Source organism: Struthio camelus, chromosome 4 (genome assembly GCF_040807025.1).
Source record: "Struthio camelus isolate bStrCam1 chromosome 4, bStrCam1.hap1, whole genome shotgun sequence".
NCBI classification, from domain to species: Eukaryota; Metazoa; Chordata; class Aves; order Struthioniformes; family Struthionidae; genus Struthio; species Struthio camelus.
Genome location: NC_090945.1, coordinates 3,180,319 through 3,199,717, shown reverse-complemented (window position 1 = coordinate 3,199,717; position 19,399 = coordinate 3,180,319). Strand labels below are relative to the sequence as shown.

The 19,399-nt window shown below is 42.1% G+C and overlaps 1 protein-coding gene across 1 annotated transcript in view; it reads right to left on the bottom strand.

Moving 5' to 3' along the window:
- Positions 1-19,399, bottom strand: part of TNKS (tankyrase) — a 143,995-nt gene that overhangs the window by 42,732 nt on the left and 81,864 nt on the right. The window contains exons 5-6 of the mRNA XM_068941094.1: positions 19,277-19,352; positions 1,158-1,252 (exon numbers count right to left, since the gene is read on the bottom strand). Of these exons, the coding sequence (XP_068797195.1) occupies positions 1,158-1,252; positions 19,277-19,352 (171 nt within the window). The remainder of the gene's footprint in view (positions 1-1,157; positions 1,253-19,276; positions 19,353-19,399) is intronic.

The window sequence follows — 19,399 nt, the reverse complement described above, 5'->3', positions numbered from 1 at the left end:
ACAACACAGGATGCATAACGCACTGAAAACAGGACTTAACCCTTCACCATTTGTGAAAAATACAGGGGTTGTTCCCCAGGTTTGTAAAGGTGAAGAGCATTAGGACAGCGAGTACTAGGGGATGGGTTAAAATTCATTTTCCTGGCAGATGCTCCGAGAAGCAGCACTGCACTCGTCTCCGGAGAGCAGGAGCTCTCTCCTTCCTTTCCGCTTGCCTCCCCGAGATGCCAGGAAAGCAGGCAGGGAAGGATTGCTACACGCCGCCAAAAGTCATTTTACTCTCTGTCCCAGCACGCTGCGGCTGCGCGTGCAACAGCAACAGGGCAAAGCAGGGATCGCTGGAGAAAGAGCTGTCAAAGACACCTTAGTATGTTTGAATTGCTTTCAAGGCTAACTTCTAAAGGAAGTGTAGACTTCACTTCAAAGGAAGTGAATTCTTTCTTTTTCATTGTTTTGCAATTTTTCTCTTTTTTCTCCACATGTTTAAGCTTAACTCAACTACTTGTCACCTGGAGATCCTTTCCAAGTTTCCTTTCCTTCAGTCTTATTAAAACATCTCCTTTGGAATCCTGAACCGGGTGATGATCAAATTTCCAAAAGGTGTGAAAAGACTGAAAATTGCTTAACGATGCTGGATCTAACTGAATAGGCATTATGTACAGCTTTACTCCATTTCTGTGACCTATGTAACATGTGATCATGCATTTCACAACTTCTCTGACCAGAAAAAAAAAACAACAAAAAACCAAAAGCCACAACAACAAACGTATAGACAATAGCGCTACAGTTTGGTCAACCTTCAAGAGTTTAAGTAGGCTTGCGAATAGCTTGGAAAAAAACAAGGATCTTCCCTAAAATAACACCAGAAGTCCATGATTTATAGTGTATTCTTTGCTTCTGTGCACAGACTAAGAATTGGGGGGAGGGGGGAAAGGCATAATAAAGGACTGAAAATGAGGGTAAGCACAGCTAATCTGTTATTACTCTAATAACAGTTTGTTTAAGAAGCAGCACACTCAGATTTTGGAAGCAAATGTCCCATTCTGGGCCAGCTATTTGAGATTACGTTCTAGCATGACACAGAGAAATAATTCCTCGTCTTGCTTAATGCAAAACCATGGCTGCAAACAGAGGATAAACCAACTCATCTCACTTACCCTTTGTCCTTTGCGTGAACATCTGCACCGTGCTGGAGCAGAAGTTGGACTATTCGAACTCTGTTATAGCCTGCTGCTAGGTGTAAAGGAGTGGACTGCAAAGAAAATCAAAACAAGATGAAGAGATGACAGTCTCAAATTTTACACCCTACCCTTCACTTACTGCCGTTTAACTATTTTTTTTTTTTAAACTCTTACAGGTTAGCCCAGGGAAAGCTATGCTTCCTTTTTGTTATTAACCAAGTTTATAAATACACACCATATACTAAGTCAACATTCCTTCAAGTGGGGAAGGATCCAGGTAGCCCCTAAGGCAATAAGAAACTCGTCATGCAGGCTTAATTTCAACGATGGCCCAACTTTTTTTGTTGTTGTTTTTTGACGTTACAAGGGCAAATTTGTGCATAAGCAGTTCAGGCTGCACTTTACAAAAGCGCTTGGATGTACGCTTTCATCGCAATACGCGCCACTGCTGAAATACACCCCTACTTTCCAAAACGAGCTCCAATATTTTTCTATCCACCTCCAAAGAGGTGTCATTTGAGACCAAAGGAAACGTATGACCGCAGAACAAGGTACAACGGTAGAGCAGGGATGCTTGTCTTCAGCTCTGCACCAAAAAAGCAGCAGTAGCTTGTGGGTGTTCTGTTCTACGCTATGGTAAGAGAGACACAAACAAGTGCACACCCAGAGCAAAAACGTAGGCAGTCTGCACTGTTTACTGCAAAATACATATCTGCAGCAGCAAGGCATCTGGCTGCTTAGACCCTGCAGAGTAAATGCATCCTTTTTCCTTAGCTAAACAACGAGGATTCTAATTGAAAGCTTTTGAGGTTGACAACAGTGGTTCCCCTTGACGTTTCATTATCCGAAAAGCTTTTTACTACAAGGAACTTGTGCGTGCTGTCTTAGTTCGAAGGAACTCATTTCTCACACAAATGGGTGACACGATACCCTCCTCCCCCAAGCAGAGGACTTTCAAGGGATTTTTGTTGCAATTTATTTTTCCAACACCCAACCAAACGAGGAGATTTTTATTACAGTAAAACCCCGTGCATAAAACAGCTTGAACACTCAGCAAGACTTGCGTATCCACAGTATTAAGCCAAGCCTAGATATACTGTAGGCATTGAAACATCATTATACAGTATTTCACGTGAGAAATCACAGTCCCTCTATTATCAAGACAAAAAAAAAAAAATCAAGACAGTCTCATCACTGCTTCCTATAAACAGCAGAGGTGTCACGCATATATAAAAGGTATGAATTTCCAGGAATTAATACATAGTTAGTCCTACCCCAACTTGGAGTCGTCTGGATTAAGTTTTAATATAGTCACAATACTATGCTCCAGAAAAAGCAAGTGCTTTGGCTTAACGAGCATTAACTATACTGTGTGCCAGAGTAAGGACAAGCTCGTACTGTCAGAAGTGACAGCAGAGGGCATCTTGTATGAAAAGCATCTAGGTAACGCACACAGTTTACCTGGCGATTTTCAAACAGTTATGCCAGTTTCTGTAAGACACAGCTTCAGATCTATCTACGTTGTCTAGACACTACAAAGAGCCATGAAAAGAAGCAACTGTGATATTCCTAACACAAAGACGGTAAGCTGATCCCGCCATCCTAAAGTACCACCCAAGTACCAAAAGCCACCCACCAGCAAAACTGTTCAAATCCGCTAGTGTTTGGCCACTGTTGGGACCTATTAATCTGTTCCAGAAACACTTCTAACATTGAATTAACAATTTCAGCAGATCCAGAAGGTATCAACTTCTTCCATGCCTACCTCTATTACAAGATAGCTGGCTTCTGCATAGCATAAACACTAACCAAAGTGTGGAGAATGATGATACCTCTATTAACACCAGCAGAGTACTTCAGTCCTGCTTATCCTGACAGTTGCCTCGGCTGGGTTACTAAACCCCAGTTTATCTGAGCTGAATTATTAACTCAGAAAACCTGAAAGGAATCTGAACCGGACTGGTGAAAAGCCACAGTCTACTGAAAGGCCTAAACTCCGGAGGAACCTGGAGCAAAGACTTGGAATGAGATGCAGGATCCTACAACCTCGCTGTGATTAAAGCCACAGCATCCATTCCTGGCTCCATACTATTTCTAAAACGATGGCAGACTTCCAAGACGAACCTACACTCATCTTTAGCATTATGAATAGGGAGCTTCTCAACAGAGATGCAACAGCACTGCAGTCTTGCTCATTGCTTAAAATTAAAAGAAAAATCATTTTGACTCAAGCAGGGCCAATGCATTTTGTATTTGGGGGGCTATTAGACCTGCTGCTGCTGAAGAATTTGTTAAAAAATGAACCCCAAACATTTCTAGCTTATCATTGCAAGACTAATGACAAACGAAGCAAAATAGTGACATCCTGAATCTTGAGACAGCTTATCATCTCAGCTTTCTGAAGTGGGAGCCACATCCTTCTCCCTGAGCATGGCCTCATGGACACCACTGTCCCACAAACGAACCAGTTCGCAAGGGCTTTGATGAAGCCATGGGACCACGTTTCAGCTACCTCTAATAAGCAGCAGCTGAGGGACGCTCCCTGCATGGGGTATCCATCTAATCACTTAATATTAATAACAGAGATTAAATTGAGCTATCAATTAAGCCCTCCTCCCATGTCTTGGAATACTTGGCAAGAGACCTACTAACAAGAATCCCTAGAGGGCACTTACCTTCAAAGACTCACATTCACAATTACCAAGCCAATCATACAAGTCAATCTTACCTGCTAGTGTAATTAAAAAGAGAACAACTCCATTTTTATCATGTAAAGTAGACCCTCATGCAAGATGCTCACGCTATTTTAAAGTCTTACGACAGCTGCGATTGAGTCAAAGCAGATACTGTGCATTTAAACAAAGATCAGTGTACACAAGATGGCAATCACTGCCAGCTTGTATACCTACAATTCATACTGACGCAGATGGTCTTGCCTGCAGCCCTTTTGAAAACGTGTTGCCTGGGAATACGAGAATGGAATTTTTTTTAAGATTAAAAAGTGTATATACAGCAGCTTGACGTTATTCTCTCTGAGCCTTATTTTCACGCTGCTTCATTACCGATTGCAGATCTGCTGACCCTTTGCTCTAGGGCATCGGCCTTTAGACTTGCTGTCCCCTGTTCACCTGCATCAGACAAAAGGGGCATCAAGGAATCACCAGCGCTGCAGGCTGCTGAGCTGCTCCTACCGAAATCAGAACACCATGCATACACACCCACCCACACTTATATGCACACACACACGATCCCCCATCCCTACATTTAAAAATTTCCTGGATGAAAGCTCCGTGTTAGGAGCAACCGGAGATCATTTGACCACCGCCACTATCTCCTCTGAAGGAGCAACTAGAACTACGTCCACCTGGCTGGAGATATTCACTGCTTAAAGAAGATCACGAGTTAGTGGATATAAGTATGCGTATGCACAATCAGATGCTCACATTTTCTTACGTATCAAAAGGGGCGGGGGAGAGGGGCAAAGAGTATTAAGTGCGTGATTCAAGCAGACTTTTCTTCCTCTTAAACCTAAATGTTAAACTGACACACCCTTTGAATTGCAGTCAACAATTGCGAGAATGAACCTGAAAAGAGGCTTTTACTATGCTGTGATAACGTTCAGGTTACTGGAAGCACCAGTGCACTAAACAAAGTCTTTTTGTATCAGTCCTTTTTAATTTTGCCCTTGCTGGTTAAAGGCTGGCAAAGAGGGAAGCGAGAGTTTTTCTGCTCTATGCCACTGAAAACATACATTATCTGCATGATCACTAACAGTTACAGGAACTGATTTAAGAACTAAAATTGCCTGTTCTTGCTTTCTGTCACCAAAAGCCTCTACATTATGCTATCTGACAACAATCAGTGTGTTTCTCTCATTCACAAGTTGTCATCCGGAAGCCTCTTAAAAAACAAAGCTCAATCTTTTTTTAAAATCACACGTATGATGTCTCTTCATATGGCTAATTAATAATAAGCTGCAGTGAATCAGGATTACCATTATTATTTAATTCCATCTTCTACAGCAAGTGCATCCTTGTAATAAACAGGCAACATCAAGTACCAAAGTCCTTGACTTCGAAGGCCAGCTCTGGCCTTGACACATTTTGGCTTTCAGCATGTTCAGAAGATCCCCAAAGAGATGCAAAACCAGCGCGGATAGCTCTTGCACAGCTAAACAAACAAGTTTGATTTGGCAGAAAACACTTACGGACGCTCTACCTTTTTTTGTTAACTCTTCTACGCCGGATTACGATTTATAATAGAGCGGTTCTTCACAATCACAGGAATCTACACCTCCTCGGTGCTGTTCACTTACAGACTCCTCTAAAATGAGCCGCATCAATCATGAGTGGGTATCAGCAACCCATTCCAGATGCAGGTGGAATAGCTCCTGCAGCTGCATGACCGGTCTTTCTAATGGCACAAGAAAACAAGTCACAGCAACGTTACAGTCAAGGCTAGACATTCGTGAACTATGGAAATGAGCAGGCTTTTCTTTGCCTCTTAGCTACTAGCTCACACAGCGTAGCTCGTGTGCTAATTTTAAGCAATGTGCCCATCTTGCACCTTTTGGTTTTAATTGTTATTTTTTGTTACCTAGACTGGAGATGTTGCCACCAAAAAATAAATAAATAAATGCTATTTCTAGAAACATACATTTCAAATAACTCAAAATAATTATTCAACGCTCATGCTACACTACTCTTGTGCGGTAGGTGCTACTGAAAAACAAGGCTCCTAACCTCAGCAAGAGGACAATACTTCTAACAAATACGGAAAGGGCTGCACTGCTGTTAGGCAGCCACGTGGCTTGTAAACTTCAGCCATCCAAATTGTGCACCTTTCCCAGTCATTTTATAGCATTGCTGTGCTCTTTTATTTCAGTTACCTTTTAGGGACAAGCTTACAGACACGGCCCTATGAAAGCAGGTCAAGTTCAACTGCTGACTGTAGATGAGCTAGCCGCAATACCCTTAAACTCTAGAGATATATCACAGCGATGAAGAACTTAAACTATTTTTCTTATGTTAAGAAAACAAAAACAAAAACCAGAAAGCCAGTACCAACGGATAAGGATTACAAATGAGTAAGGAAGATATGTCTCACTCTACTGTGTTTCCAGTGGTAATTTAATTTCATCGCTTCATCTTCTGAACACAACCTGCAATACTCAATTGGACTGTTGCACAGAGCACAGTAGAGTCAAATCCAGAAAATCATCACATCACAAGTTTCACATGATGCTTTGTAACAGCTAACTGTAGGAAAAAAAAAGAACAGACTCAGAAGCCTGTACTACAGAGGACTTCTTCCCTGCATCTGAATACCTTCAGAAACGTATCCAGGTATTGTACCACCAAGGATGCAGCACAAAGCACTGAGAAGGTCAGGTATCGTGAATGGCGCATCTCCTAGAAGCGCATGGAAATGTCTGTTAACCAGAAAACGTTGCTTTATTGGTCACAGATGGGAGAAACAGTCCTTCCTACATTCAATCACGCAGAGACTACAGCTGGAATGTTATTTTCCAATTAGTGTTGGACATCTCCAGGCCAGGCAGACTTGAATAAACAGTCAGAAGAGAGAAGAATGCGAAACAAAGGAGAAAAAGAAAATATTATTAAAATGGCTTAAGAGTTGAAAAGCATATACAGGAAGAAGGGAAATGCATACTTTCACCTTTCTGCTTGGGAACACCTCCTGCTGGCATAAAAATCTTGCCACCATAGAGAAGGAGGGTAAGCAGAGGCAAGCAACATATGTCCCAAAGTAGAAGAGGATAAGAGGCAAAGACAACGTTTCTAATAAGAGGAGAGGAAACACGTGAGCGCTGCAGTACCACACAACGTAAGAAAGGATCATCTGCAGAGAGGCAGACTTAAGAGGGATATTTGGAGCAGACCATGAGAAGGCCTTGCTAAATCCCACTAGAGAAGCCCAGTCTCCCTGCCCAGTAGGTTTCTCCAGACAATGACATCCCACGTTCAAAATTACAGAGATCGTTACCCTTGACACCAGGAAGGCAAATCCTTACCCTGTGTAGATGGATTTGGAAGCTGTTTTCCTAACAGTCGCCATCTAAGGGAGGAAATAACTCAAATTTTTCAGATTACTACATAGATAAAGAAACAAAGTCAAACCTCAAAGAGCACGCTAACATACTAGAAAAGCACCAGGGCTGGAACGGAGGCCGAAACAAGAGGCACTGTGAGACACAAGTCAACAATCATGTTCATAATGAACCCTAAAAGCAAAACTCAATCGGATACAAGTGAAAAAGCAGATAAGGCAAAGGAATAAAAGGGATCTCGACTCCCCAGATGTTAATTAAGTTCCCTAGCCCCTCCTGATTAAGTTGCTGCCATCACCTTCAGCATGAATGTTCACAGACCTGACGTAAAAGCAGAGAACAAAGGGGATCAAACGGGAACCAATATTCTGAACTTCGATCCTAGGATTTCACAAACAGCAGGGCCCATAAATGGGGCACTAATGACCCTTGGCCTCCTCTTAAATAAGAATTTAAAAGGAAAAAAAAACCACCCAGCTCCCAAAGCTTTTCTGTATTTGCATGTATATCCATGTCCCGTTTGGTAGGACAATTCCATAGAGGATGCGTCAGAAAAGTAGAGCAATACCCTTCATGTAAACATGCAGTAGTCTCAGAAAACTGTCTCGTAGGAGAATCTCTTCCTTTTCTACATGTAAATGAGAGAGGTTGGGCTAAGGATGGAACAGCAACATGAGGAAGAAATCACGGCGCTATTCCCAGATTCAGAAGTGCTGAGGAGCGCTCCAGCAAAGCATGGCGAGACAGACTTTGAGATGGATTATCAGAGAAGCAGAGGCATGCACGCTGTTTCTTTGGTGACAGATGCTGGCATCAGAGGAACTAGTAGCTTGCTGAGCCACTGAAGAATGAAGTTATAATAAAGACCCACTCCCTTCTCCTAAGGAAATGCTGCTAATGTCATTTAACACTGAAGGGAGATGTACATTCCCTTGGAAGACATGGCAGAACCCTACTTGGAAATTGCTCATAGTATCGTTGTGTGCAGGATGACCGCTTTGCTTAGTTACTTCTTTCTGTCGTCAAAAATGGATGAGTCTGAGGGGGAATGCTGAGGCAAAGGCAAGAAAGAAGAAATTGCCTCTGCAGTGTTACGAGCTAAAGCCATTAGAGGGTATTCAAACATCTACTGCTCCAAGGAGTAGCCACCAACATCTGCCAGCTAGAAAACAAACTAACCTGGATTGGTGGACAAAACACAGAGGCACGAAGAATTCTTTCACGCGAACAGTCGCAACTTTTACTTGTTAAATCACGCACCAGAATCGGTGGTTTCAATTCAGTGCACGGGGAAGAAGAGATGCTATTTCTGCTCGCCTGGCCTAGCGGGAGAGGATAGCCAAGTTTCCGCGGAGTTTTCACAAGCATCTTAGTGCCAAGCAGCATGGTCCACAGCCCAAGTCGTCAGCCTGTCAATTGTGCCAAATCGCAAGGCTCAAGTTTGCTTAACGCTCCAGGAGAGTGAGATGGGACAACTTTCTTCCTTCTTCCAGCACAAATACCTACATCTTTATCCATCCTGTCAGCCAGTGTGAGAAGCAGACAAACTTGTTCACTATTTGCTCAGACTGTTGTTACCTCTTTTTAAGGAAATATTTTGGTTGTTGCTCTGGCAGCATAAATAAGTATGAACAGGAGGCTCCTCTCCAAAAAGTCGTGGCAGATGATTGAGAAAGGCCTGCATACAACATTAAAACTGAAAAGGAAGCCCACCGGAACACACCAGAGAGCCAAGATTCGGCCGTTCTTTGCTCTCTTGGTCTCTTCCCTTTCCATTTGCCACCTATTACGTTTCCTATTTCCTATTACATCCAACTAACAAACTTTCATCCCTTTTTTTTTCATCTCTTTTTTTTTTTTTTACATCTCTTTTTATAATCTTTTACATGATTTTTACTGCCTCTCCCACTTTCTCTTCACACATTTAACTTAGCTTCTCTTCCTTCCCCTTCAGACTGGAAACATTCCAGGCTGCAGAAGATTTTCACTATTATTAGAATCGTTAATAAGGCAAGAAAAAAATTTCCAGAAAGTATTAATTTGAACGTTTCCTCTGCTAACATGAGAGTCAAGCCAGCACTTCAGTCATTTTCTTGAATGCGGGTTCAAAATGAACTCTGCTAAGAACGTTGCTTGTAAATTGATTGCCTTTCAGCTTCAGTGCTCAGAGTGAAATAAAAAAAAATATTTATGCTTGATATTCTGGAATCAGATTAATATAAACAAAATCTAAAATGATTCACAAAATTAGATTTACCAAATGCTCTTCTTGCATTACGGTGATAACTTGTGAGGTTTAGAATTTAATGCCTTTATCATCCAGGCAAGTAGATTTCATTGCTCCTCTGCAGAACTAACACAGCCTTGCAAAAGAGGGCAAAAAGAAGACAGAAAACGTGTCCTGTGCTTTGTTTTAGTGTGCTTCAAAATTCATTGAAAAGTTACGGTTATTAAATATGAATAGTCTAAAGAATTCCATCTACAAGAAATAGGTCTGTCTTGTCAGTAGAAGCGTATCACAAATTCTACGCTTAGAAAAGACGAATCAAGTAACCTCAGTTTTCTTGTTCGTCAAGGACACAGTCATTCATCATGAGCTACACTACCACGCTTTGGCATTTCCCTCTGCTTTTATTTTTCATCTTCTGCCCGCGCAGCCAAGTTACACAACAGTTTTAGAAATGGTTATGTAAATCCCTCTCTCTTTATACATAAGTATTTGTGGTTCTTTTCTTCTAGAATTACGCTGATCACTCTGAATTCTCCAGAGAAGTTATAAAGTCAGTGCACAACTGATGTGCGGAGAGAAATCAGAGACGCAGAGAACAGAATGGCTTTGGGTGGCTTCAACTACTGCCGTACAGACTGGGTGACTATCACACAAGGATGTGCAACTGAGGTGAAGTGTTTGGGTGTTATCAGTGATTGTTTTATGGAGAAGCTGGCTAGGGAAGCCACGAGAACAAATGGTGATACTCAGCTGGTGATAAGTAACATGCAAGATCTGGTTCAAAACCTCACAGTGCAAGCGGCCCTGTAACAGTGACTACCGTGCTTACACTTGGTTTCCCTACAGGAGCAACGACAGATTAAAAAAAAAAAATCCATCAGTGACCCACCCTTCAAAAATGGGAGCTATGAAAAAAATCAGGGAGATGTTAAAAATAAGTTAAAAATTGTAGCTAAGAGAATTAAGTCTTTGCAGAAAGCAGAAAGACTACCCGTGGAGCCAATCCTGGAAGCACAGTGCTAATGCATACCTTTCTAATGAGGAAGGGCTTGATAAAGTGAAAAAAGAAGCCAGCATGGCTATTAAAGGAGATTACTAGAATTCAGAAGGCATTGTTCAGAAAGCTGAATTCATATCCAGCTACAGGAAATCAAAAGGATCATAAGCTCCAACAGACTAAAGGTAAAAAATGTAATTAGGCAGGCAAAGAACTCCTTGAGCAGCGACTAGCGAAAGAAATTCAAAGGAGCAATAAATCCTTCTTCCAACCCCGCAGGAGCACCAAATGTGCCAGCGAGCCTTGTGGGAAAAGGGGACGCTAGGGTGGAAATGGAGCTTTTGGAGTGGAAACAGCATCGTGGAGGAGCTAAACAAATTATTTGCACCATTAGAAGAAACGGAGGCAATTCTCACGCCAGGACACCAGTGAGCAAGTGTTTGCGTATTCAGGAGCATGGGGGGAGACTTGGCAAAGGATCTGGCTGAAACTGAAGCAAGTGTGAAAGATTTAACAGTACCCATAATCAGAACGAACATCAACAAGCCACCACAATGGGATGGCATTCACCCAAGTGTACCTCGGGTGAGAGCGCTCAAGGATGAAACAGGTGAGTTACTAGTGGTATGTGACCACCACTTAAAACTGTCTTGGTACCTGAAGCCTAGGAAGTTGCAAAGGTAACACCAGGCGTTAAAAGAGGCTTTGGGGAACTACAGGCCTGTAAGCTTTACACCTGTGCCAGGAAAAATACAGTAACAGCTAGAACAGCTGGATAAATGTGATCTCCTTGGGAAGAGTCAACACAAATACTGTTAAGGGAAAGGCCACCTTGCAAACCTTTTGAAAATCTCTGAAGCAGTCAGCAAGCAAGCATGTGCATAAGGGTAGCCTGGTTGATACAGTCTACTTGGGTATCCAAAAGGTTTTTGACAGATTCCTAGCCAGTGGTTTTTAAGGGAGAAGACGACACATCCTGACATGGACACATGGTAGGATGCAAAGACGGAAAACAGAGGGCGCAGCTAAACACTCAGTCTAACAACAGAGGGAGGCCACAAAGGTGTTTTAGTACCATATCTGAAGGAGAAAAAACAGCAATAAGGCAGACTGGTGTATCCCTCAATAGCTCTCATACTCAACACATGGGGACCTTGAGGGGGAAGTGGCATTAAGAATAGAAATGGCATCTACAGCATTCACTACAGGCAGCCATACACAGAAGTCAAATGCACGCAGTCCATGCACAGAGCTGCCAATTTTCAATGCAAAAATAACCTCAGCAAGCTCCACGAAGAAAAGGACTCCACTTGCAAGATCACAGTAGAAGAAATATCATTGCCACTTCTGGAGACTCTGCGAGTTGAGGCAGTCAAATTCAGACAGCGGCCTTTAGTTAACGTGCATACAGTACTGAACAGCAGCTCTGCCCAAAACTGCCAGTCTGACTTGTTTTCTCTTGATAGTGGATGGATCCTAGCACAAGGCAAGAGGCCTTCCACTGCGGGAAGCTAGTCATCATGGGGAAACAGTTCAGGTAAGCAAAGCATACCTTTAACGAATTTGGAGATTACCTGAAGAGAATATGGATTAAGACCTAATAAATGAGTTTTCCTGATTTTTAGAGGACAGCTACACTAAACATTCTCCTGCCAGTCGTTCAAGTGCACAAGTTCTTTTCCTGGAAATCATGGACTAGTCTTGTGAATAATTTCTGGAGAAAATGCAAACAAGTGAGGGGATACTCGCTGAAACTTTTTGGTGAAAGTATCCAAAATATCCTCGCAGAGTCTTAGAGATCAGGCAGATCAGTTTTACATTTCATGCAGAAGACATCATCTTGGGCTACCCAGGGTCTTCAGATATTAAGCTGAATTGTTCATCCCCGGCAAACCCAGGGGAGGGATTCTTGTGTTATCCAAAAGTACGGGCTGCTCTGACCACGCTTGGCTGATGAAATACGATGGGATAACAGCATAAGAGAGGCCACAGCTTGTTGCTATTTCTGATATACCTGAGGAATTACTTTTAAAACAAACAAAATGGTATTTTAAAAGGCAAAATATAGTTGTGACCATTTTTAAATACTTTTTTTTTTTTCCTTTTACGGTATGTACTGCTTTTGTTTTGAACAGAAACAGATGTGCTCTTCATCCTTCCTTGTACCTCACCACAAAATGAGTTTACAAAAATTAGGGGAGTGTTGGCATCTTCCCCTAGGTCAGCGCACTACATAACCGTACCTTTGGTAGTTAAGAGGCATGAAACCCTTGCAACAGTATCAACAAAGACAACACTGTTTAAAAGCCATCAGTCAGGGCCAACTTTTTGTTAGTAAACATTAGCTAACAGAATATACTGCTATTGCTTACTTGTATAACTGCAGCTCCAAAAAGCTATAATCATGCATCATGAAAGCTCTACATAAGCTTCCTAGGACCACAAAGGAAGAGCCTCAAATCTGCACATTTCCCACCCACAGAAGTGCTTTACAGCACTTCATCAAAAGCAGACTGACATTTTATGCTAAATAAGCAGCAAGCGAACAGATTCAGCAAAAGCTTGTCTGCCCATAGAGTTATTCTGGAATAACTGTTTTGGATTTACTACGTGTGGCGATGTCTCGTTTTCTGAAATAAAATGACTTTTTCTACTTAAACACTATTGTAATTAGACTAACCACGGAGAAAGCACTTGTTCTGAACCAAGAATATGCACGCATACACACAGTTGATTGCTAATCTAGTTTCAACAAATGACTCCTCCTGCTCCTCACCCATCCATCATTTTTCATTGTAGCCGAGCCTGAAGAGTGGAGACTTTTCATATATCTACAAACACCACAAACAGCAGAAAAGCTAACAAAAGCTTGCAGAAAATAAAATGTTATTTGTGACACAAAATATATTATGCGCTACAGACAAAAATACACCTGTGTAGAGTACACGTAGAGATTTAGATAAACCCTCAGATATGACAAAATACCTTGGGCCAGGTATCTGCTCACAAGTTTTTTGCTCAAATAGGCAGTTTTCTGTCTGTAGAAAAGCATTCTCACAACATTTAAGCAACACACTTGTTATTGCATGCAAAGTTTTAATTATTTCTTCCAAAAGATGTTCAATATTCATTTGAATATAATCTGTACATCACAAAGATATAGTGCTAGCAGACTTATAGGTTCATGTGGTATTAATTCTAATTTTTATTACTGAAGCAAAAGAAAAATGCAAGCAATTGCAAAGGTTTATAGTGTCACTAGCACACAATTTGATCACAAATCTTGCAATACATGGTGTTTTTCTTCAACCCTCATCTCCTACAGACAAGCTGATTACAACAGGACTTCAACTTCTGCTGAAGTTTCCAGGCTTAATAACTGTCGAGGTAAAGCTTATGAAAACATGGATCGATTGTTCCACACAGGCTCAGAAATTGGAAAGTAAGCTGTTTTTCTTCCAAACTGCAGAATTTTGCAGCAGGGAAAGGGTTGAGAATAGTCAAACTTCTGAAGTGGAGGCTGGCAAATCCACTTACCAGCAGCAAATTGGAGCCTCTCCCTGGTAAGAGGAGATGCAACTCACCCAATGGTGTTAGAATTCAGTTTCAATTTATCGGCCCTCTGCTTACAGGCCGATCAAGCCGGCTGTACCTACCGAGGAAGAAACAGAGGAGGGAAGAGAAGGAAGCTGCAACCCCACCCAACAGAAAGTTAGTCCCCATCAGAGATGTTCCATACATAGTAGGCTCTGAGGAGCCATCATGCTACCTTCACTCTAGCCTTCCCACAGAGAGTGCGCGCACACACACCGTCTTGTAGACCGCTTGCTCCAAGTCGGAGTTGCTGGTGCAAAATACTGTGTTGCAGACCTCCTCAGAGTAGGGTTTCTTACATCTGTCACCCTGCATCCACAAACCTGGGCTATGGGATACATGGCAAAACGAACGCCTGTAAGGTGGGCAGGAATGGGCTACAGGGAAGCGGCCTCAGTCACCTGCGGAAGGCGAGAAGGATCTTCTTGGCCTCAAAGGTTTAGCAGGAAGGGCTGCCACTGCAATTCTGCATCTGGGGTTGTCTACATCTAGGCTGGAAAAAGAGGCGTAGCAACAAGCACCAAAGAGACTAGCACTGGAAGCTGTAAGGACTGGAAAACGGGAACAGGCACTAGGAGCCAAGGGAGTTGGATTCCCTTCCACGAAGAGAAGGCTTGATTCAACTTTGATTATGGCAGAGTTTATATGGACACGTACAGATTTATGAAGAGATACAACATCCTCCCGAGAAGGCAACCCACAGAACAATGTTAACCAGAGCTGCACACTGAGATCCACCTTGAGGGGAACGGATACCCAAGTGGAAAGTCCAGAGCACACTGGCAGCTTCTACCAGACCAGGAACCCCCTCCCCAGAGATGTGCCCCCCATCCCCCAAACTCTTCACCCTGAAGGAAGGCAATTTCACAAAAAAAGATGGGAATATTAGCGCTTCTGCCTCTATTCAAACACCTCCAGGACAGCGCAGCTTGACTGCATGTTACAACAGCATAACTTTTTTTTAAAGGAAAACACAATGTAATGAAGCATGGGAAAAATGCACTTCCCCCATTTAAATTGCAGGTGTATTTAAAAAGCAAACACGTTTTCTAGCGACAGACACCTGAGTATTTTAGTGCCAGCATGATCTGACTAGGTGCAACAGAGTAGAGAAGCAGGACATCATATACCCAGCAAAAATCCAAACTCAAAACAAAAATGCAGCCTCCCATTGCTGATAACTACAATGTCGGTGGGATGCAGTTCACTTCAGAAAGCTGTCCAGAAATAACGTGGGAAGTCTGCCTCATAGAGAGGCGGCTCTAATATGAATTGTTAAAACCAGTGTTTCCTTACCAGCGCACCCCCACTTCTGTATTAAAAAAATAAAAAAAACAAAATAGGTAACACCAATTTTTCCCTGAAACACCTTTCACGTGTCCACAGGAACAGGTTTTCTAGGGAAGTTAGTGAGCTAAGAGATGGCTTTAACTCAGTTTGCAACCAGGATACGTTTGATTTAAATAGCCTTTTCTCTTGCCACTAACTAGTAGCTTGTGGAAGCTGTGACTGCTACAACAAGGCAGAAATACAGCTCCAGGACAAACTAATACAGCTTTAACTTCCAGAAACAAGTGGGGCACTGTTACTTTAAAATATTCAAAGACAAGTCTTGGAAAATTCACTCATTTTTGAAAAAGCTCCATTTTGACAGAGGAAATGCTCTGAAGCCCTCTAAAGGGGGAGCAACGCAGCACACAAATTTTATGTTACATATAACAGCAGACCCTGACATTGCTGTGATTTTTTTTAACCTCCTCTTAAAAATCAAAGCAAGACTGAATGGCAGTAAATGACTATTATCTTTCAGCTCAAGCATTTCTTTTTAAAAAGCAAACACAATAGGACATAGTTTGAAGAAGGTCGTTCTTCTGGTGAAATCTTACCCTTGCATAACGCTTTCATTTACATATACTACACTGTATACTCTGCCCTGTATAGCTCAGTACACGTGCATCATTATTTGTGCACTCACAAATACATAACAGGCATATAAGCCAATACCTGCTCCAAATCCCTTTTCCCCATCTCAGTGAAAGAGCTGTTTCTCTGAGATAGTACTGGTGATTTTCCTTGGTCATCAAAACAAAACCCCTAAGTTACACTGACCCTAGTTACACAGGAATGCTTTAGCAGTGGACGTATAAAAATTGCCATTTTCTTTTGCACACGCTCCTCCTACTTTTTTCACTCTACCAAACAGACTGCAGGAGGAGCAACAAAACGCAAATTCCTTCTCCAGGCAACAGTTGGGAGACGCTCAGTAACACGAACATCTTTATAACGCTCACGTAATCTCTCTCAACTTTGACTTATCTGGGAAGGAGCAAGTTCAGTTGCCATTCCTCTTCAATCTTTGACCTTTATGCTGAATAAACAGGTGGAAAGATGGTAGCAGTGCCAGCTGCAACTGTTTTACACCTGTCCACTGGGAATCAGACCCTGGGTACCAAGCCATTTCAGAAAGGCTGTAAAAAGCACTTAGTCTGCAGTAAGTCTTGGTTACTCCCAACCTGAGCTGCCTTCAAACCAGCGATCTACCATCAGAAGGTCCCGTCCTTTCTACTTGTTTTATGAGGTGAAGATGTGATACGTTGGAACTTCAAGAGCTCAGACTTCAGCATGCACGGGACATTTAAACATCCCACACAAGAGATCCCAATAAAAATTAAGTAAACTGCATAAAGCAACGAAGGGAGCAATTAATAATATTCTGAGTATTTGGTCAGCAGTTCTAGTGCAAGGGCTGTTAGCTGGCCAATTCTGGAAACTCCCACTGCCAAGTACAGAAAACGACGCCTGCCGAAGGGGAAAAATAACCACCCGTTCAGCACCGGGACTCAAGTTTCCTCACCCACACCACGAAACGCTCACCATAGCAGAATAGGGCTGGACGTCTCAGAAATGGGCAAAGCTGAGGAATGCAGAAACCACAGCAAGGCACAAAGGTTTCTGGGTGCATCTGCACTGCAAGAGAAGCCAAGGCGGAGATCCCAGGCCACTCCACGCAGCCTGCATTGCCAGGTTGTGCTTGTCCAATAGCGTGCCTGAGATACTAAGCTTTGGCTCTAACGAGGCTTTTCACATGCAGGTGAACTGCAGCTTGACTTGGCACAGTTCACATCCAACCAGTCCAGTTTCTGCACCCAGGTCCCCAGCACGCTCAGGTCTGGAGCTTGGATCGGGTCTGTCTGCACTTCCTTAAGGACACACTTCTGTTATCTTATTCATGATAAGTCTGCAGTCTGCAGATCTCAAGGGTTCTGCAAAAAGTAACTAAGCAAAGCAATCCTGTATTTGCTATGGAGGGATCTGTGCCTCCATTAGAAAATATCAGGGTATGTGAATTAAAAAAATAATAATAATTAAAAAAAAGATTGCAATCACTGACCTAAACATAGAGGAATGCAAAATCCAACTTCCAAATTGAACAGAGTCTCAGTTGGCATAAATCAGTGTGGATCAATTGGAAGCAAACACAGCCACACCAGAGACTTTAGCTTACAAGATGTTGTGCTGTAGGCTGAAAAGTTCACTTAATTTGCTTAAAAGGATTAAACCCCAAGTGATCTTTTAGTAGTTCAGGACATGAAAACCATGCCTTAAAAATAAAATACTAAACAGTTATATAGCACGCTTGCTATGGAGAATTACTTCACCTTAAACAGTCTGTACATTTATGTTGAAAAAATATATCTAGTAGACATCAACATAAAAAATAATTAAAATCAGTGGTAAGCCATCTTAATTCTTAATGTGTTATAATAACCAGCGTGTTTACTAACACCCAAATACAAAGACCAGAGTGCCCCCATTGATTAATTTTAAATATAATATGCTTTCTCAGCTTTGCACATAAATTTTCAAACCAATTCGGAAGCTGCAATAATAATGTCTACTAACTTAAAAAGAATTTCTAAAATATTATTTTCATTTTAGAGTGATAAATATTCTAGATAGCCGATCTGCAAGGGCTTACTCCTCTCTTTGCTGGCAGCAATCACAACTCTGTCTTTGGCCTTAGTTCATTAGTGATGGGGACTCAATTACTCAGAAATGCGCTGCTGTATACCACAGTGCTTAATTAGAGCAACACAAGAATATCTAACTGCAATTACACTTGAGTAGCAAAGTCCTTAGAAAAGGGAAACCAAGACCTACAGGTGATACGTTTATTTTAAAGCGCCAGGTATTACAATTCAAGAGCCATCTTAAAACTTCTGCTAAAATAGGAATATATTCACAATGGAGCTACACTCCTATAGTCAACACGTCTTTGAATGAAAAGGCAGCGCAGAGCAGTGCATCTCCATTGCTTTCAACGGAAGGGTTGCAACGACCCACAGCAGCTGCAGGACAGGCGGCCGTTTAGACCATGCTCCAACCCACTGCATAGAAAAGAGAGGAGGAAATAAAAAGAAAGAAAGAAGGAAAAAACTCATGTGCTTTTCTTCTCTCCAGCTCAAGAGCTGGAGAGCAAGACGAACCGTGGCACGTGAGAGACCTTTTCAATAGATGCAGACTAAGAACATTCTGGTAGAAGGTAAAAAATAAATAAATAAATAAACAAACAAACCCAAAGTCTGTAAATCCAACAGTCAACACAGACCAGCGTCCTTTCGTAACCCAGCTGTCTAAAATGCCATAAATTTTAAGACCTGCTCCTTGTGGCATATGTTCTTCCTTCCTCCAATTTCAGCCGGATCCTTAATTTCCCTCAATCAAAACCTCCCCAACAGAGGAAGTTGAACACAACCCAAAGGTCAAAGTTAAGAAGATGCAGAAGGCATTAATCATATCTATATACCCGCAGTTTAAGCGGGAGAGCATTAGGAGCTAAGAATAATAGCAGCTTCCTCATCGAGGCAATGTTCAAATACAGACAGCAAAACACCCTTTCTTCCCTTTATTTTACTCACCTGCAGCAGTGCATTTTGTTTTTCCTATCAAGGGTTCTAGGGTTTCACTTTAGGTGTACGCCAGGGTCTGACATTTAAAAGAAAAGACATTCAAATTCCATGTCCGCTGACAGTCGAGCTGTCACAACCGCCAGGATCAAGGAAAACAGCATTTAATTTAATGGTGAAAAGCCATCACTTCAGTTTCAGCCATACGCCATGGCTTGGCTTATACATCTGTGCTTCCCAATAGGGTTAAATTCACCTTTCTTGAATAACAGAAATAGAAAACCGGCATTAACTTACTTTCCGCCCATCACTTGCATGGCAGTTCACATTTAAAGGAGTCAATAAAGCCATCAGTTTTTCTTCATTACCGCTCCTGTAGATGGAGAGAAGGGGATTAGCAAAAGGGGGAGGGGGGGGAAG